This window comes from Natator depressus, chromosome 2, assembly GCF_965152275.1.
Source record: "Natator depressus isolate rNatDep1 chromosome 2, rNatDep2.hap1, whole genome shotgun sequence".
Lineage (NCBI taxonomy): Eukaryota > Metazoa > Chordata > Testudines > Cheloniidae > Natator > Natator depressus.
Window position 1 is genome coordinate 60,420,176 of NC_134235.1, and position 21,140 is coordinate 60,441,315.

At 41.9% G+C, this 21,140-nt stretch overlaps 1 protein-coding gene and 4 non-coding genes across 6 annotated transcripts in view; 2 read left to right on the forward strand and 3 right to left on the reverse strand.

Moving 5' to 3' along the window:
* Nucleotides 1-134: 134 nt before the first annotated feature.
* On the reverse strand, nucleotides 135-224 carry TRNAY-GUA (transfer RNA tyrosine (anticodon GUA)). Its single transcript is given in 2 exon segments — nucleotides 135-170; nucleotides 188-224. It is a non-coding gene; the product is annotated as a tRNA-Tyr (tRNA).
* Nucleotides 225-2,398: 2,174 nt separating this feature from the next.
* On the forward strand, nucleotides 2,399-2,471 carry TRNAR-ACG (transfer RNA arginine (anticodon ACG)). Its single transcript has one exon. It is a non-coding gene; the product is annotated as a tRNA-Arg (tRNA).
* A 2,116-nt stretch (nucleotides 2,472-4,587) lies between these two features.
* Nucleotides 4,588-4,660, reverse strand: TRNAR-ACG (transfer RNA arginine (anticodon ACG)). The gene has a single exon. It is a non-coding gene; the product is annotated as a tRNA-Arg (tRNA).
* Nucleotides 4,661-5,393: 733 nt separating this feature from the next.
* TRNAY-GUA (transfer RNA tyrosine (anticodon GUA)) lies at nucleotides 5,394-5,483 on the forward strand. The gene is given in 2 exon segments: nucleotides 5,394-5,430; nucleotides 5,448-5,483. It is a non-coding gene; the product is annotated as a tRNA-Tyr (tRNA).
* Nucleotides 5,484-11,118: 5,635 nt separating this feature from the next.
* Nucleotides 11,119-21,140, reverse strand: part of DNAJC5B (DnaJ heat shock protein family (Hsp40) member C5 beta) — a 34,156-nt gene continuing 24,134 nt past the window's right edge. For both annotated transcript variants that reach the window (XM_074943065.1, XM_074943066.1), the window contains 2 exons: nucleotides 18,632-18,806; nucleotides 11,119-12,131 (listed from right to left, as the gene is read on the reverse strand). In XM_074943065.1, coding sequence (XP_074799166.1) covers nucleotides 12,037-12,131; nucleotides 18,632-18,806 — 270 coding nt within the window. In that variant the 3' untranslated portion in view covers nucleotides 11,119-12,036. The remainder of the gene's footprint in view (nucleotides 12,132-18,631; nucleotides 18,807-21,140) is intronic.

Here is a 21,140-nt window from a genome sequence, read left to right on the forward strand (position 1 = left end):
GCAGGCAGCGCCCGGCCCAGGCATGCTACCTGCGCGGGGGCCGTTTCCGCGCGCCGCCCCCGTTAGTAACTGAACCTCGGGAACAAAAACATTCAAAATATGAAGAAGGGGGGGGGGGGAATAAAAAGTCAGTCTCCTTCGAGCCGGAATCGAACCAGCGACCTAAGGATTCCCGCAGGCTGCTCCTCTACAGTCCTCCGCTCTACCAGCTGAGCTATCGAAGGGACATGAAGGAAGCTTCCCCAGACACAAACAAGAGTCTCCCGGAGCGAGTTCTAACTCGGAGCACGCACATGACGCCTGAGCGGAGCAGGATGGCGCCGAAGCATCAGAGCCAAGGCCGGTTGCTTGCCACCGGGTCTGCTGGGCGCGTGGTCAGACTCGCTAACTGCGCCCCTGGCCAGGGCGCTTCCCCAGGGATGGGAACGCTGCAGGGTGGGGAAGAGAGAGAGAGACCCCAGCCTCTGCCCCCTCCCACCCAGCTTTCGCGGCTCTTTCCCTGCCCCCTCTGCCCTTCCTCTCTCCAACCCGGCCCTGTCTCTCTGTACCCCCTACCCCAAAGCCCATATTTTGTTGATGCCTGCGCAGTGTTGTCTGACAGCCCCCCCTGCCCTGGCAGTACCCCTTGTCCTGGCCAGCGCTGCCTCTGCTGCTCTACAGCTCAGCTCTGCCTTTCTCACCCTTGTTAGGTTTGCAGGGCCCATGGTTTCATCTGCCCCACAGAGTTGACAAATGTTTGTCAAGATAGGTTTTTTTAAATCATGGACCCAAATCCTCACGTGCAGACCGTTGTTTTAGTGCTTGCCTTTCACTGCATCCTGTCCTTTGAGGGAAGAGGCCTCACTCCTGTGCAGTATCCCTTGGACTTCCATGGGTTTCAGGGTTGGAATAAGGCCTGGCCTACACAGAGCTTTTGTAGTGCTTAAACTACCAGTCAAAGCCCTACCATGGACATGGTTGTAGTGGTGACTTCTGCCTCTATAGGTTTCAGAGTAGCAGCCGTGTTAGTCTGTGTCCGCAAAAAGAACAGGAGTACTTGTGGCACCTTAGAGACTAACCAATTTATCTGAGCATAAGCTTTCGTGAGCTACAGCTCACCTCATCGGATACATGCAGTAGACAATACAGTGGGGAGATTTTATATACACAGAGAACATGAAACAATGGGTGTTACCATACACACTGTAACAAGAGTGATCAGGTAAGGTGAGCTATTACCAGCAGGAGAGAAAAAAAACCTTTTGTAGTGATAATCAAGGTGGGCCATTTCCAGCAGTTGACAAGAACGTCTGAGGAACAGTGGGAGGTGGAGGGGGGGAATAAACATGGGGAAATAGTTTTACTTTGTGTAACGACACATCCACTCCCAGTCTTTATTCAAGCCTAAGTTAATTGTGTCCAGTTTGCAAATTAATTCCAATTCAATCGTCTCTCGTGGGAGTCTGTCTTTGAAGTTTTTTTGTTGAAGAATTGCCACTTTTAGGTCTGTAATCGAGTGACCAAAGAGATTGAAGTGTTCTCCAACTGGTTTTTGAATTTTATAATTCTTGACGTCTGATTTGTGTCCATTTATTCTTTTACGTACAGACTGTCCAGTTTGGCCAATGTACATGGCAGAGGGGCATTGATTGCTAGCACATGATGGCATATATCACATTGGTAGATGTGCAGGTGAACGAGCCTCTGATAGTGTGGCTGATGTGTTTAGGCCCTATGATGGTATCCCCTGAATAGATATGCCTGTATAGTTATTCCCCTTTCCATATGGGAAGAGCTATATCAGTATAAAACACTTTTATATCAGTATAGCTGTGCCCACAGTAGGTAGGGTCATATCACTTTATCAGTACCAGTATAATTAAAGTAGTAGTCTAGCTAAGCCCTGACTGTCTGCTTCTGCAGACTCCTCTGTAAGACCAGCTGCTTAGATTGCAAGCTCTTTGGGGCAAAGAGCTGATCTCATATTTGCCTTTAAATAATCTTCCACACTTTTGATACTATATAAATAATATCCTCTAGCTCTTTCCTCCAGCTCTACCTTTCTTCTTCCTGCTACATTATCCACCCTAAAGGCAAGTTTAAACTTAAAATGCTGGCTCGGCACAGCTGCAGCAAAGACATTACTACGCTAACAGGAGAGCTTCTCCTGTCAGCGTAGTTAATTCACCTCAGCAAGTGGCGATAGCTATGTTGATGGGAGGGTTTCTCCTGTCAACATAGCACTGTTTACAGGGATTAGGTTGGTATAACTGTATCGCTCAGGAGTGATGTAGTTATACTGATGTAAGTTTGTAATGTAGACCTGGCCTCTGTATACTGTTACCCTAATGCTATATTGATAAATTTAGGTAGAATAATGTTATACATCTCTCTACTCATAGTCAATTGCCAATATTCAGGGCCAGTGGCGCAATGGATAACGCGTCTGACTACGGATCAGAAGATTGTAGGTTCGACTCCTGCCTGGCTCGGTGTTCTTTTCTGTAAAATAAGTCTCCTGATTTATTTTCTCTCAGATATTTTATTAATTGATTAGAGCTTGCCTGGGACAAACTGCTGATATAGCTAAGGTTGCAAAATGACTTTCATTATAATTTACTAGTTTTGCTCCACAAAACTCTTAAAAAACCCAAACTTCCCCTTCTGACCTGAAGCTTCCTGTTCTTAGTGTCAGGCCACTGGAAAACCTTTTTGGTTTCTGTAAAATACTTACTGTTTTTTAATTTCTCTTTTGTAAAGAAACCTGTGCTTTTTCACTTTAAATTTTGCATTTACAGTGAATTGTACTTTACAGTTAAATTTTCATAGTACAGCCATCACATATTCAAATCGAGCAGAGCAAGTTTCCAATGAATAAGGCATGAGAATTTGAAAAAATAACTTTATGAAGTTATAAACAATTGAACTTCGGGGTTTTGTGCACATGCAGTAAATCAGGAATCCACACAGAGAGCCTGTCATTCCAAACTACTTCATAGTCTTCGCTTCCATCTGCAGCATGGCTTACTCTGGAGTGAGAGTTCTGTTCTATTCAGATAATGATACTGCACTCAGTACTTTAGGACAGTTTACTAAAGTTGTAAAATGAAAAAAAAGCTATGATCTTGATGTAAGGATGACAGAGTGCTAGCACTAAAGCTCTAACTGCAACATTTATCAGTGAGAATGGGGCTTGTTCACTGTAAATTTATGGAAAACTTTACTAATATTTGGTATTTTGAGTATTTTCTTACCATTTCAATTATGCTAGCTTCCAGATCAAAAATGATTCTTCTTTAAACATACTGAAAACATCACATATACGTCAAACATATCTTAGAATTAAGGCTAAGATTTTGTCACGGAATCTGTGACTTCCAGAGAACTCTGTGACATTTTCTGCTTCAGCCCCGAGCCTGGAGCTGTCAGCGGGTGGCAGGGTTCCCAGAGCTCTCAGCCAGAGCTCTCCAAGCCGCTGGCCCTGCAGCTCTGAGCTACCATGGGTGGCAGCGGAGACCCTAGCGTTCTCAACCACTGTGGGCAGCAGGGGGAACCCAGAGCACCAGCAGCAGTGGGTCTGAACCCTTCTTCCTCCACATTTTGTCACGGTTATTTTTAGTAAAAGTCAGGGACAGGTCACGGGCTTCCGTTAATTTTTGTTTATTGCCTGTGACCTGTCCCTGACTTTTACTAAAAATAACCGTGACAAAATCTTAGCCTTACTTATAATTTGCAAAATACTTCTATATTAACTCGACTTCTAATAGTAATTTTATTACATAAAACAAAGATCAGAATGCGGGGTCTAGGAAGGAAAAAGTAAACTGCAGGTTAGTAAATAAATAATATGTTCTGATATTTCTAAAGTATAACAAATCATCACCATGGAAAATAATTTATCACATGAATATCACTTACTGGATTCCCAGACCTAATTATTTCCCACTATACTTTGTTTAATTAAAGATAGGCCAGATCAAAGATCAGTCAATGGATTGACCTCTACTAAATTTATTTAGCTGAGGATCTGGCCTAAAAAACTTTATTTTCATAAAATAGCTTAGGAAAAAATGAACCCCAGAACACACCTCTTGTAGGTGAACTTTAATATGTCGTTGCTCCCTGAAAAGCAATACTTTTGTTTTTAACAATACATCTTCCTAGTTTTCATTTTCTATTAGGCCAAGAGTTTCCACATTAGTATTTTTTTAACTGCTACCTAAAAGAAGCCCATGTTTTCGCCTACATTTCCCAGAAATAAGTACCACGCTTAGGCAGTTAACTTTTCTAGAGGGATTTGGTGTGCTTTTCAAATTTTCACCATTTCACAGCTCATTGTGCGATTCCTGAATTTAATTGTTTGAAAGAAAGCACATTTGCAATTATTTCAAAAGGTTAAGTATAAATGGGGTAAAAATACTTGAATATTTTAGACTTCTTGCAAGTCCAATTTACCCAGTTCTGTTTTAGCTGGGAGTTCTGTTGGACATGCAGGCATAGAGGCAGCATGGCTGTTCAGTCAAACAACTATGTTTTTCCTCCTCATACTTAAAAATACAGTGTTCCTTCAATATGCCTCTAAGGCTGGGTTTTACAATAAAAAGCCTCCGAGCCAGGCAGGAGTCGAACCTACAATCTTCTGATCCGTAGTCAGACGCGTTATCCATTGCGCCACTGGCCCATGACATAAAAGCAAAATATCTGACTACCAAGTAAAGGGATGAGGGAAGATGCCGGTTCTCCCGATCCTCTCCCCCAGCCACCCTGGACATAACTGTGATGCAAGGTGCGGCCTATCGCCTCCCACTCCACCCGGACCGAGCCTTGCAGAGACAGGCACCGCTTGACGAGGCACAGCCCCTGCCCCGCCACAGAACACTGTGAAGGCCATGAGCAGACCCTCCGCCCCCGGCCTGCAAGGCAGCACCAGGCAAGCCCATCATCCCCCCCCAGCCCCGCCCCAGCCCCGCGGCAGAACTGCACTCCCAGGCAGCCCCCCCCCCGACACACACACTCCGCACAGCAAGGCTTGGTCTCACAGCCCGGGCGCCCGCCAACGGCACGGCGGGGCCAGGCACGGCTCCCCCCGGCACACACACGCACTGCATGGCCAGGCGCGGGATTCACCCCGCGCCCCGCCGCTGCCGCTGAGGCCAAGCACGGATCCGTTGGCCTCGCCCCAGTCCGCAGTCTCTCGGCGCGGCGCATGGGCCCCCAGCCTGGAGTGACTACCGCCCCGCCGGGGGGAGTGTGGGCCCCGACGGGACCACCTGGCGCACCGCCCGCGGTCACCCGGCCCACTCGGCGGCCATGCGCATGCGCCTTGTGCGCTAGCAAAACTGTCTGCGCACGCTTGACGGTGATGTCGACTCTCTCGGCTCTAGTGTGTTACTCGGGAGCGATTCTTTCATGTCCCTTCGATAGCTCAGCTGGTAGAGCGGAGGACTGTAGAGGAGCAGCTTGCGGGAATCCTTAGGTCGCTGGTTCGATTCCGGCTCGAAGGAGACTTCAATTTTTTTCCCCCATTCGTCTTTATTTGCGCTTTGGGACGTTGATTTAATGTTGTGGTTCACAGTACTGCCTCAGGTAGTCGGAATGATCGCTGTGTTCCAACATACGAAATATGTAATACTTGTGCAAAGTTATAGGAAATAAATAATAGTTTTAAATATTTTATCAAAATGAGAGAACTTTTTTCTGTGTGTGCTGGAAAAGAACATTTTTGGATCTCTTGTTCACAGTGGCAGGCAGATATTATTATTTAACTTGTACCTTCACACTGCTCTGCACTTATAATTACAGGTGGTCTCCCAATGCAAATTTCAGTCCCAGTCCAAACTTTTGTAAAATGTGGGAAAGTTTGGATCCAGTGATTTTGTTCGGGCCCAACTCTACTTTCAATAGGATCTACTCCAAACAAACAAGCAAAAAAGGTGGTGGTGGCGGTGGTACAAATGGATGTTGTGCTACCTCTATGTGAAAATCAAAATCTAATAATTTGTTGAAAGAAAAGAAAGGAATAGTGTTTTTGTGCCATGTTATCATAGACCCAAATGAGGCAAATTGCTCCAGGCAAATTCCTACACTCTGTAGTTTTATCTAGATTAGGATTTGAAAGGTGTTAACAAATGTATTAAATTAGCTAATTTCTTAACAGCCTAGTGTAGACCAGGAGAGAGTGCCTTGCTTACACTAGTCTCTGAACGAGGGTTAGCTAACGTCAGGTAATATCTTTCAAATCCTAGTTTAGATAAAGAGAATCAGCAGAGGCAGTAGTCTGCCTACACAAAATAACTTGCAGGATTGAGGCCTTCTATAGTAAATTCTTCAGGACAGAGAGGACAGAGTCTGGGCCTGGGCACTGTGGGTGCTCTCATAATACAAATAATAATACATCCTGTTTTCTTATCTCTGTTATTATTGGTGGATTCTCCTTTGTTATGCCTAACCAAAAAAAACCTAACAGTTCTGCAGATCACCATTTCTTTGGTTCCTTCCTTGAAGATGGCCATCAAATATGAACAAGCTACGTGTTCTATGGCTGTCAGTCTTGCTCTGAGGAGCTTGTGAAGCGAGTGTCTGTTAATCTCCTCCCCAAGTGGAAGAGTATGTTGTAATCTAAACTAAGTGAGCTCTAAGGGTATGGCTATACAACAGGCGCTACAGTGGCATAGCTGCAGTGTGGCAGCTACCCTGCTGTAGCATAGACATTTGCTGCAGCAACAGAAGGTATTTTCCATCACTGTAGTAAATCCACCCTCTCAACAGACAGTAGCTACACTGGCACTTCGGTTTCCTTAACTATGTTTCTCAGCCAGGGGTGTACATTTTTCACATCCCTGAGCTACGTTCTTCGGTTGACCTAAGTTTTAGGTGTAGATCAGGCCTAATAGCTCATGAGAAAAAAAACTATAGATGCTACTCCCACGCTTTGGTCTTCCTTGCCACTTAGCATCAATGTACCAGACAGCTTTTTCATTTGAATTTTATACAATGAATCAGCAATAACAAGTATATATTTAATTGTGCATATGTTTTATCATTCCATCCATACTTGGTGGCTCTAATTCTGAAAAAAACATAAAAATCCTTGACTAAAATTACATCAATATCTTGGATATGAAATCTTAAGGAAAGGTAAAATAATTAAATTAAAACCCACAGGCATATTTGAAAAATGTCTTCTATTAAATAGTTTATTTTATTATGTATTTCTGTTACAGGGGAGTAAAGTGCACAAAATGTTTAAACAGCAGGTTACGTTTTTGCTAGTTTTTAATCTTTAAAAATATTTCTCCCGTTTTCTGTTTTGTGTGACCTTGGTACGAGTCATTCTCCAAACATTCAATAGAACAGATCTCATATAATAGATCCAGCCAAAACAGTTGCTGCTCAGGTAATTTCCAATCACTTGATGCTATGTGGTCACAGAGACTAAATAACATTGTGGTGGAAAAAATCCCTGACTTTAGCAGGCATAGAAATGTTTGGCATCTTGTGCTGCCACCTTCACAAGGTCAGAGTTCCCTGTGTGAAATCCTGTCTCCACTGAAGACTATAGGAGTTTTGCCATTAACTTCGATGGAACCAGGATTTCACCACCTGATGCCTCTGGCTCTTCTCATAAGAAAAACTGAGGTTGAGGGATTCTGCCAGCCAATCCCAAGCATTATCGAGTGGGCCATCGGCTCCCCACAACCAGTAATTCAGGAAAGAGCTGGAGTAACACCTCTTGATTCACAGTACGGGTGAGAACTTTAAACAATCTAAGGTATTGTCTACAGGGGAAATTTGCCAGATTTCCCCATTGAGATAAGTAGCATCCTGCCCTGTAGAACAAAGAAGGCATTTGCAGCTGAAGTTCTGGTTGTTGTTTTTTTAAAATGCATTTGCCACAGGCCAATTTTTCTGCCAAGTAGTTCCTCTTGGGAAAACAAAGTTCTCTCAGAATTTACCAGCTTGGAAAGTCACCATAGACATTTTGGATGGATCAGGATCTTATTGGTTATTTTGGCTGTTACCAGAACAACTTTTTCTTAGGGTAGAAACATAAAGGTAGTGCTTTAATTCTTACACATAGGGAGTCTTTATTATTCAGAGAGTGTTTGACAGCAAAGGTAGATTTCAAATACATAGTATTTTTTATACAAATAAATGCAACACTATAGAGCAAAATATTTGCAACTCTATGCTTTCAAAAGATTAATAGTAATTCAGCTGGACTTTACATGGAAGCAAATCATGTAGGCATCATTGTTTCCACCTTAGTACACCTTGTAGAAAGCAAACAAAAGCAAAAGAAAATTAAATTCATATTTATGGACCAAATCCAGACATCCTTATTCAGTTTTTATTATGTCCTCAGATATGCAGACTCTCTGACTTCACTGGGACCTGCAGGTGCCCAACAGTTCTGAAAATCAGATTGCCTTTATTTAACTGCCTAAATGTGGATTTAGGCACCCAACTTTAAAAAGGTTGACCATAGTTTTTATCAGTCTAATAGTGTCATTTTAGCAAAGCCACATTCTTTCAGAGACATATCCTGAAGACTGTATTCAGAGTTGCTGGGGGTTTTTTGACGAAGGCTGTAACAGTGCATAGTGATCCTTGTAGAGCCCCACTTAAGAAAATGGGGCTCTCTGAAGATGCAGCAGTTGTCTGTGGGATCACAGTGCAGGACTGGGGCCTAAATTCTTTCCAATTTAGGCATCCTTTCTGCATTAAGAATTTAGTAAAAAATTACAGGATATAAGCCCAGAGCCAAAACTCTTTGAAGTCACTGGGAATCTTTCATTGCTTTCAGCAGACTTTGGATCAGGCACTCAGGTCTAGATCTTCAAAGTATTTAGGAGCCTAACTCCCAGTCTGAGCTTTAGCCCTTGTTTATTACCTTAGGGTCTGATTTGCTGCAACCATAGTAATCAGAGGTGAAATTCCCACTGATTTCTATGGGAGCATCACCTGTAAGATAATTTTTATATACCATGTGTAACTTTCATCTAGACTTTTAACTGGGTGCATTTTCACATTTAATTCTATACAGGAAACAGTCACTAGCATTTTCACACTTTCACAGTAAATTATTGAAATAAATTTGAAAAAGCGTGCTTAGAAAATCATTTACACAGCATGTGTAATATGTATCCATACAGGGCCGGATTCTCGATTCCACCGCAGTGGATTTATATTGGCTTCAGTGGTCTTACACCAGCATAAAATCAGTGTAAAGGAGTAGAACATTAGGCCCACAGATATGTGTGTGTGTGTGTGTATGTTTACTGGTGTATGAATGTATATAAATACAGTGGGCTGCATTCTATCCATAAGGTATATGCACATACATCTCCTACTAAAATCAGTTGCAGTTGAATGTGCATACCTGGGGACAGAGCTTGACCCATTAGAGCAAGGGAAGTAATTATGTGCTGCATATGTGCAGGTAGTATAGGGCTTGATAGAAGTAAATTGGAGTACTATCTCTGATTACAAGGGTAGCAGTAGCTATAATGCCTTCACAGGTATATGGAGATATATGCTAACTGAGTATTAAGGGGTTTTAAAATATCAGTGTATCATAGGAACTTTAAAGGACCTGTAAAGAAGGTAATATTTAATGACTTTGGAATTATAGTTACTGATTTTAGCTGTATATTTAGCTGCAGCTGAATGGGATTTGATGTGAAAGGTGGGAAGAGGAGGAAGAAAATGTTTCACAACTACGGAATCCAATTTTTAAGAAAGAAATCATTTAAACTTTTGACAAACAATATATTCCCTGGTTTCTATACTTTTGTAGTAGCAGCTGTATTAGTCTGTATCTGCAAAAAGAAAAGGAGTACTTGTGGCACCTTAGAGACTAACAAATTTATCTGAGCCTAAGCTTTCGTGAGCTACAGCTCACTTCTTTGGATGCTTCCAGTGAAGTGAGCTGTAGCTCACGAAAGCTTAGGCTCAGATAAATTTGTTAGTCTCTAAGGTGCCACAAGTACTCCTTTTCTTTTTATAATTTTGTAGCATATTACATCCTCCCCAAGACTGAATTGTGAAAAGAGGAACCACAATAGCAAATGCAGAGAACTGGGGTGTGACAATGATTGATGGAATGTTTTCAGTAAAGAGAATATAAACTGCTGAAGCTAACGTATCAAACCAGCACAGTGCTAAGTTCAAGATTTCTGAACTAGTGCTTTAGCTTTTTACAAACTCGGGGCCTGATTCTCCTTCCACCTGCTCCAGTTTTACCTTGGTATAAATCCACTGCCTTCAAAAGAGATGTACTTCATTTGCTTCAGTGAAGAGAGAAGAATCAGAATATATATATGTATACTTTACATTTAAACCATATAATATTTTCTTGTCTCTCTGATTATTCCACATTCATAAATTAGCATTTCAACCACAAGAGTTTTGTGCAGCAGTGCACTGCTAGTAAAGACTATATTTTGACTTAAAATGGAACTTTAAGTATATTAAAGGACACATTTATTATTAATATACAACTTTCCCAAAATTTGTCTATACAGAATAGTTTACATGTCTAAGGTGTGTCAGTACCATAGAATCAGGGCTGGAAAGATCTTACAACAGTGTGCTGGTTAAACAAAGCAAAGAGAGCCTGCTTCTGGAGTACAATTTAAACCTGAATGGGTAATAATTATATGATTTGAAGTGCAATACATGTATTATAGACTTGTAGCAAAGTAGAGGATGGGGTAAATGGTCACTGGATCAGGGCAAGATTATTAAGAGAAGCAAGTCCTATCTTGCTCTGCCTCTCTCTGCCAGGAAGCTACCTCCTGCCCTTTCAGCATGACTTCCTCCTTCTCTTCCTGTCAATTCCTGCCCCTTCCCTCAGCCCAGGAGCTAAGATGAGGGAGAAGGACCATTATTTGCATGTCAGTAGGACAGCTGGGAAAGAACAAGTATAAAGCCATCAGTAAGGGGAATAAGTAGGCAGGCAGGCAGGCAGGCAGTTGTCTGTGGACTCGGTTGAGGGTCATCTTCCATCCCATCCCAAAGGAGTTAGGGAGCCAAAAGGTAAGGAGTTGGAGGAGGCAAGGGTTGCATGAGGTCACAGGCATACTCCCAATTAAAAAAAACAACAACAGAACTTTGATATGTGTCTCAGATTGGTCAGTCCAAGATGAGGGAGAGATGCTGCTGCCAAGTCTTACAACTGGCAAATAGGGAGCATCAACCATCCACATCTGTATGGTATTTTCCTGCTGGTCTCCTGCTTCTGCTCTTGTGCAGGTGCTGTAATGCACATGCACAGAACCAAGACACAGAGATCATGTGCATTTCAATTAGGAGATTAGTCTCTTGGGTTTAGGTTGAACTGCCTTCTGACTGTTAAGCTCTTGGGTTTGGTAATCATGCCCTGTGCCAATCAAAGGACAGCTGACTCAGCTTCTTTATTGCTCTGGTTCCAACCCCAGCAAGTTTCAGTCTACTAGGCAGACTAGTGCTGTCACTCAGTGCTCTCTCTTTAGCAAAATCAGATCCTTCTTGATACCTACCGTTCCTTTGCTGTCTATTGAAAACACTTCCATCGTTTTCTCAAAGGAAGCAATAGTGTTATAAATACAGTCTCTACCCTAAAACTTTGTGGCAAACTAAGAACATTACATTGTCAGACAATGACAGAACTGGTGCCTTCTTGAGTGGACTCAAAGCCCTAATCAGGGAAAGTCCTTGCTTAGGTGTGGAACGGGAGCTCCATTTAAGGGGAGATAAGAGAGAGGAATATTATTGTATTGAAGGGATAGCCTGAGCTCAAAAGCGTTAACCCTCTTCAAGGGCAATTTGCTAATCAGTATAACAGTATGCTAACGGTAAGTATCTCAGTGCAGAACACAGAAGATGGGCCTGTTCATTTTGAAGGCCCTATGAGTTAAAGAGTCTGCATCCACAGGAAATTACATTCAAATTACCTTTGCCTAACTTAAAAATCAAATACAAATATGGAAAACAATTACAGTGCTTTTCAATTATCTTTTCTGAACCCTCTTTGTGACATGAGCAAACTGCAATCAGACTGTACTTGCTCTTGTTTTATGAGTCTGTGTGATAGCTGCGATGGCCATCTCCGATTAGTTGAGTTTTCTCATTTGCATTTGTCGGCTGAAGTATGATTGGAGTTTCTCCATCTAAATCAAACAGAAAAAACAAACCCCTTTAAGCACCGTTGATTTGATACAAAACTCAAGCTGCCTTTCTTGATAGAATGACAGCAAAAATAGTAAGATCTAGTATACTGTAGAATGATCTTTCAAACAAGCTTTCATCTACAACCCTTTTAGGGTCCAGTCCTGGATGAGTAAGGGCTGCAGGATAGAGCTCTAAATGGCTGTATGCACACTAAACAAAATTCTATGTTTACCATCAATGTAATACTTATGCTAAGCCTAGGTACACTTTACCCGAATGTTCACACAGGAAGTTATGTTGCTACATAAACCAGTGTGCCACATAATCCTTTTTCAGTTTGCTTATTAATTATTATTAATTATGATTATTACACCATCATTTTACTTGATGCTTTACAGAGATTAAAAAGACCATGCTCCTTGCCCCTAACATTTACAATCTAAGTGCCTGATCCTGCAAATACTATTGGGTGTAATGATTACTACTGTGAGTTCTTTAGACTGACTATAATGAATACTACCATGATAATTAAGGGCCTACCAAATTCACGGCCATGAAAAATGCGCCATGAAGTCTGGTCTCCCCCCATGAAATCTGGTCTCCCCCTGTGAAATCTGGTCTTTCATGTGCTTTTACCCTATACTATACCGATTTCACAGGGGAGACCAGACTTTCTCAAATTGGGGATCCTGACCCAAAAGGGAGTTGCGGGGGGGTTCACAAGGTTATTTTAGGGGGGATCATGTTATTGCCACCCTTATCTCTGCGCAGCCTTCAGAGCTGGATGGCCGGAGAGTGGCAGCTGTTGGCTAGGCACCCAGCTTTGCAGGCAGTGCCCTGCCAGCAGCAGCACAAAGGGTGTCAATACCATACCATGAAATCCTTATTTCTACACTGCTGCTGGTGGCGGTTCTGCCTTCAGAACTGAGGTCCCAGCCAGCAGCCGCCACTTTCCAGCTGCCCAGCTCTGAAGGCAGCATCGCAGCCTGCAGCAGCACAAAATTAACGGTAGGAGTACCACAACCCCCCTTATAATAACCTTGCGACATCCCCCCACCACACACAACTCCTTTTGGGTCAGGACCCCTACAATTACAAGACGGTGAAATTTCAGATTAATCCCTAATGTTTTGTATATTGTCATTCAGTATAGATTCTGGTTTTTGCTTTCAAAATACATCAGTAAAAGAGATGCCTATGTTTTCTTGTGAGAGGGGCTGTGATGGGGTAAAGCTAGGTCCTTGGAAAGCTGCAGTCAGCCCACAGATTGTTGTGTTCAGTTTCTACAGCGTAGAAGGTTTAGCTGTCTCTTCTATGAATCTCGCTGGCACAGCTCCTCAAGCTGGTGCAGGGCTCAGGATCTGGCACTTAAAGGCAGGGCAATCTGAATATGATGCTTTTATGTCTTGATATAAGTACATGCCTCTAGAGTGGCTGTGAAGCTGGCAGACCAGGTGCCAACTCTTGCCAAGATCCTTAGGCCTCGACTGAACACTGGCCAATACATAGCTGGAAACCAGTCTGGCTCACCTGTATGTTAGTATTGTTAAAAGAGATGCTAAGTTTATAAGAATGTGTTTAGTGTTTAGACTTTATGAAATGCTTGGAGGATGCTGCATGTATTAATCTCACTTACAATATCTGTGTTCCCTGTTATAAGGTGACAGTGTTTGCATTGTACTCTTCTATAATTGTGTAAGTTCCACAGGAAAGAAGCTTTAGTTAATCTAAAATGCTGGCTTCCTACAGCAGACGTTAGGTCCTGCCCACCAAGAAGGCTCATTGAAACCAAATAAGGCTATTGTGAAACATCAAAGAACAAAGTCCTTCCTCCAGTCCTCCATGAAGAGGAGATGTGTGCATGAACTCATCCCATCAGCTTGAACTCTGGGAAGAGGGAGATACAATTTTTACTTCTTAGAGATTTTTATCTCTATGCCCCTTGGACTTTGGGAGGGCAACATTTCTAAGCATGAGCAGTAAACGGGATGAATTATGGACACAAAACATAACATACAGGAATAACTCGACCAAGAGCAGACATCTAATTGCATGCCAGATGGCATCACGTCAGTGGCTGTGTAACTAGTTTGATTTTGTCAAGGTGAAAGGCAAGAGTGATTAGACTGCAAGCAGCTTCTCTGTATGGAAAATTCCATATTTCAACACAAGGTCAAAAAGAGGCACTATTTCTCACTATTAGCACTTATACAAAGTTTACAAGTAATTACTTTTAAAAACATGACTCTGGTTTAGATTAGATTGGGAGTTCAAATTCATTTTTAAGGCCTTTTAGAAAAGCAAAATATTTTCTGGATTTTCATGTAGGTTGATAGGGTTTCATGTGTGTGTGAGTTTTTAATTTTATGGGCAGTCATTTGCAACCAGAAACAGTACACTTCAAGGCTAGGAACACTCAGTGACTACAAGAGAGGGGGATCCATTAGAAATGTACTACATTGTTTCAAACTAATCTGCAAACACTTCAGGAGGCTGGCAGCTTATCCAAATACTTTGCTGTCTGCACAACTCTAGGATTTATTATGGGTTTCATCAGAGTGGGAACCCGGGGTATAATAAGCTGTACAAATATAGCCTTTTAACAGAGAGCTACAGAATGAAGGTGCAGCAGAATTCACAGCTGAAATTGTTTTCTATAGATAGCTCATGTTCGCTCTTCGCCTACATTGATATCATATGGAGTGCGGAGGAGACAATGATGTGCTAAATACTTATTGCTTATGAATCTGGAAAGTAGTTCAGCTCATTCCAGTTCTTCCTCCCCCCCCCCTTTTTCTGATTACATTTGCTGTAAAATTGAACACTGTTTGGAAACGTATCATTTTGTTCTGATGATGATAACCAACCAGGAAAAAACCCACTGACAAGCAGTTGGAGAACATCACCACAGTCTGACATACCAAGTGCCTGACACCTTACTCACATGAGCAGTCCAACCTCAAACAGTGCCTCATTCAGCAGCAGGAGAATCGGTGGGAGGAATGACACTGACTCCAATGGGAGCAGAATCGGGCCCACTGACTTAAATGAAACTGTTTATGTGACGAGAACATTGCGTGACTGGGCTCCAAAGCAGGAGCATAGGTCCCAGCTTAACGGAAATAATTACTTGCTTCTCTTCTGCTGTGCGTTTTCTCAGAGCATTTGAAACAGTGTGGTTACTGCATGCATTGCAATATACTTTTGATTTATTGTCTGATTCTGACTCTTAAAATATGTTGGTTTTAGGGCATAATGGTTACATAAAAAACATTTAGAAACTGGTCCAATGTTGTAATAATCTAGGCCCCAATCCTTCTCCCATTGATGTCAATAGCAGAACTATCATTGATTTCAGTGGACGCAGGATCAGGTCCCTAGTTATTAGAACTTCTGCTAGTGGAAAGAAATCATTCTCTTGACTATAATAAGAGTAAAGGGCAGGTCCTGCAAACCTTATTCATCGATAAATTTCTTTAGTTCTTTTGCTGAGACTACTCATAGGAGTAAAGGTTGCAAGATTCATCCTACAGGGCCAGGTGTTCAAAGTAGCTCAGCACTAGAGCGGTTTGAAAATTTTCCAACTGAATGTTTTGCCATCAGAAAATGCTGTTTTGTCAAAACCAAAACCTTCCGTGGGGACATGTCAATCAGAACAAAATTTCATTTTATTCCCACATTCTTAGAATGGAATGTTTTGATGTTTCATTTAGAAATTTATTGTATGTTATAAAACAAAAAAACAAAAGATAAAGTCAAAATCCAAACAAATCATTTTGATTTTATCAAAACTAAATGGTGGGACATTTCAAAATTTGACATTTTTGGAACACAAACAATTTTCAAAATCATGGAATTTCCTGTGACACAGTAATTCCAGTTCTCACACAGCTCTACTCAGCACCAAGCAGCTCCTATTGAGAGCAGCAGGAACTACTGGGTGTGGTGATAATCTGGCTGATAACGTGCAAGGTACTCAGAGATTGATATCATGAAGTAAACTACAAAAGCAGTTTCTCCTCCCTTGGTGTTCACACCTCAACTGCTAGAAGAGGGCCTCATCCTCCCTGATTGAACTAACCTTGTTATCCCTAGCCTGATTCTTGCTTGCATATTTATACCTGCCTCTGGAAATTTCCACTGCATGCATCCGACGAAGTGGGTATTCACCCACGAAAGCTCATGCTCCAATACGTCTGTTAGTCTATAAGGTGCCACAGGACTCTTTGCCGCTTTTACAAATCCAGACTAACATGGCTACCCCTCTGATGTATTTTTTGCATATTGAGCTCTTTGGAAAATAAATGACTTGTTATGTACAAAACACTACAATAAATTATTTAGTTAAACTTTGACTTTGGTTTGAGGATCTACATTTTGACCTTGTAGCAAAATTTTGAATAATGCTATTTATGCTGAGAACAGTGAGAGACAAAGAGATTAATTACTAGAGAGAGTGATCCCACTGTGGGCAGGCGACCTATAAGGAATTTGGCTCAAAATGTGGATTTCTCTTCCAAAGCAGCCTGCTGCAGGAGAATTTACATTTGTTTTCTGAATTACCTGGTGGAGGCTTTCTCTAGAAGCTATCTTACATAAAGCTATGGGGGTGCAGAAAAGTCAGAACCTGCCTATCTAGGACAATCAAGTTTGGATTGCCTGCTTGAAGAGGCAATGCTAGTACCAGCCTATGCCATTTTCATTCAGTTACATCTTTTCAACCAGCATTTATACAACTTGTGTGTGCAGCTTGTGTCTGTTATCACTTGTTTTCTTTGAAGTGCAAATTTAAAGGAAGACGCAGATGCTATTTGTGTTCAGCTGCAGAGGAAATGCATTCATTGTCCGGTCACGTGGAAACCTTACTTTTGTTCTTGACTTTTGTTGTTATTGCTTTGTTAATATAAAATAAAGGCAGTTCTGACTGAAATTATACTGTTGCTTTTGATTTATGAAAAGTGTAGCAAAAATGACAAGAGGGATAAGAGACCTGGAAAAGTTCTAATTTATTTCAGGCCCTCCCTATGAAATCTGGATTTACAAAATCCAAATCTATGTTTTATTAATTTTTTTAAACTGGCAAATTAGTGAACATTCTGAATAAACGGGAAATGGGTATCTCAGTAATGTCAGCCATTGGTGTGATGGAGGAAAAGAAATGAATTGTTAAAGCGTGGAAAGACCCCCTTGGGGGAGTGGCTGGGCCCAAATCTGGGATTTTGATAGTTTGAGTTTTCTTATAAAGACTGTGTTGTAAATAACTAGGACCCCAGGAAGGGGAATTTTTTGACTATCTGGCCTGTCCGGACTTTTTTCAGGGAGAATGAGTTAAGGAGAAATGGAGTCAGCGCTACTGCAGAGCCACAATTGGCCAGAAGGGAGTGCTACAGGGCAGGTGTGTGCTTTGACATGGTGGTTCTAGGTATAATGAAAATACTTTTATAACCTTTATCACAAAAGATCCAAAGCACTTTAAAGAATAAGCCTTATCTTGCAGCCCTTTCTCAAGTGAGTAGACCCATCAAAGTCAATAGGACTGTTTGTATAAATAAAGGTTACACAATCAAGCCCACTGGCGTTCAGATAGCTCTGTGGGGGAAGGAAGCAGGTCAGGCACAGCACATGACATAAGAATGACTAGGATATATAGGCCATTCACAATATAGCAAATCTCCTCTCCTACACAAAGTGTCATGGGATCTTTAATGTCCATGTGTTTAATCAAATCCATTCTGAAGAAGAGCTCTATGTAAGCTTAGAAGCTTGTCTCTCTCACTAACAGAAGCGGGTCCAATCAAATTTATGACCTCACCCACCTTGTGTCTGCAATATGCTGGGACTGATACTTCTACAACACTTCTGCATAATCAAGACAATAATAGATACAAAGAAACTGTCATTTCTCTATGCAATATACAGTAGAAACTCAGAGTTATGAACACCTTGGGAATGGAGGTTGTTTGTAACTCTGAAATGTTCATAACTCTCAACAAAATGTTATGGCTGTTCTTTCAAAAGCGTACAATTCAATATTGATTTAATACAGCTTTGAAGCTTCACTATGCAGAAGAAAAATGCTGCTTTTGACCATCTTAATTTAAATGAAACAAGCACAGAAACAGTTTCTTTACCTTGTCATATCTTTTTTTAAACTGTCCCTTTTTTTTAGTAGTTTACTTTTGACACAGTACTGTACTGCGTTTGTTTCGTTGTCTCCGCAGCTTCCTGATTGCATATTTCTGGTTCCCAATGAAATGTGTGGTTGACCGATCAGTTCTTAACTCTGGCGTTCATAAGTCTGAGGTTCTACTGTACGGTGCTTCTGGCTTAGTTGCTGTATAGAAGATTTGTAGGACCAGATACTCTGCAGCTGTAAATCAGCATATCTCCATTGACGTCAGTGGAGCTACACCGGCTAACACCAGCAGAGGACCTGATCAATAGTTTCTTTAACGGTTTTGTATATTTTCACTCTATATTAAGTCTCTACAATCCGTACCTTGTTCCATGTCTGTCTTGATCTGCTCTTCCAAATCCTCAGGAGACATGCAGAACTCATGTTCTTCCCCTCCGGGTGGCTTGGGTTTACACTGCCCACAACAGCAACTGAAACAGCAGCACAGGCAGCAGCAAAAGTAGCAGCCTGTCAAGAGGCCACAAACTGCAAACAGGGCCTAGATTAAACGGGGGAGAAACCCCTATTACCACATGAACTTCCTTTAATTAGTGACAGTTTTTAACAGACATAAGGCACGTAGTGTCAGATTTTCAAAAGAACTCAGGGCCAGATTTGCATGTGCTACTCCTGAGGGCATTCTGCCCACCATATTTTAAAATTCTGCACGCTTTATTTGTCAATAAATAAATGCAGAGGCTCCAGCATGGCAGTGGGAAGCACAGGCCACTGGTTGTACAAAGGTAGGAAATCACCCTGCAGCCTCCCCAGCCCCACCCCTGGGACACAGACTCAGTGGTGAGGCTGCACCTGACCCTGACACAGCACAAGGTCTGGGCCTACCCCAGAAACACCCTGGAGCCCTGCCCCTCTGCACCAGGTGCACCAGATGTGGGGCAGGCTCAACCAGGCAGGATCCAAGTGTGAAAGGGCTGAGTGTGGGGACAATCTGGGCGCAGGCAGCTTCCCTTTGCTTCCCTGTCAGAAAGTCATTTTTCTGTGGGGAAGCGAAGAAATCTGCGGGGGACATGAATTCTGCACACGCTCAGTGGTGCAGAATTCCCCCAGGAGTAAAGTGCTCCACACCCACAGTTGGAGCCAGATTGTCAAGAGTTTAGCTGCCATTCAAAAACCCAAATATGGGCCAGATTTTCAGAGCACTCGCCACCCCACCCACCCTTTGTCATTATGACATTTATGGCTAGATTTTCAAGTGTTCTGCACCCAATATGCTGTGCTCTTGCAAATCTAGCCCAAGTTGTGAGTGCTGAGTGAGGCCTTCCAGAAATTCCAAACATAGTGCAAAACCCCCACCTCCCTTAAAAATGGCTCATTACAGTAGATCTCTGTGTAAATTCTTATTCACTGATAGAGTGTTGATAATAGCAAGTACATGAGAAAAAAGAAACAAAATAAGGAGTCCAAAGGCGGGAGTGGCTAAGATGAAACATTTAATTTTTCTCTCACACGTACTGGGATAAATCAAGTGAAGTTACTTAGGTGTATGTAGAGGAGAATCAGGCCTCCTTGGTCAGTGCAGATCCTATGGACTTCAGGCACAAATCTGCTTTCATCAAGGAGGCTCAATTTAGCCCTTAGATTATAGTTAAAAAGCCACTGTTGAGAATAATTTAACACATGCAGCTTAACTCAGGGAAAGTGCTCTCACCAATAGTTTAATGTATTCAAAATAAAATATATGGCTTGATAATAATAATAATTCATAATAAAACAATATCCCCTCCCCCTCCCCACCCCCAAATCCATCGCAGGATTGTGACATGTGTAAGGATAGGTATCAGGTTAATAGTATGGAAGTGACTATGTGAATTAAATGATGCAATGTTAGCATGGGTCCAATTATGCTCCATTTGAAGTCAGTGGAATGATTCACATGTTTAAAGTTAACCATCTGAGCAAATGTTGAGGCTCAAGGCCAATGGTAATACCTGTACCAGGTTAAACCCACAAATACCTCCAGATGTTTTCAAAAGACAGGCCAGATTTATGCTGAGTTGAAGTTATTTCAAAATGCTGTGCCTTCTCTCACAGCAAACCTAGATTTTGTACTGGTTTAACTGTTTGGGTTAAGGTGTGACTTTTTACTGAAATAGATAAATTGGTACACACACTCCCAAGTGTGAATGCAGTTATACCCATATAAACATTCTTTAAAATGGTATAGATTATTTCCCTAAATTTATGGGTATAAGATATGTCAGTATAAGCACCTTTTTACTAGTATAATTGTGTCTACACTAGGGAGTTGTACCACTTTAACTATACTGATTTCAACTTGATGTAGTTAAAGTGGCACAATCACTGTGTACCTTAAGGGAAAAAAGGGAATTATGAAATATTAGTTAAAGCTTTTTTCTGTGTAAAATGGCCCCACTTTCCCACTTAACCAGGTTGGTTAAGCCTTCAGAGAATTCTGGACTTAACTCAACAGTCATTTTTGCTTTGCACTTCACCGTTAATTTTCATTTCATTACATTTAATGACTTGTGCCATCACTTAGTATCTTCTGAGTGTGTGTGAGTATGATGGGATACACTGCTTATCAGGGCCCTGAGAAGTATAGGAGGAGTGTAACTAGCAAGAACTATGGCCCACTAACTTGTTTTCTTGTTGGTTTTACAGGAGTATGAATCAGACTGGAGATCAGATGCCACTGGGATGGACACTGTGGCAATGAGTGGCAGTATAAGGCCCAAGATAGACTCATTCACTACAGGGCCTAGCTTATTGGGTATAAGAGATGGAAGAGGAAAGGTATGGCTAGGCATGCGGGGAAATGGCTGGACTCAACTTGAGAGGAGCCTTTGTTGAC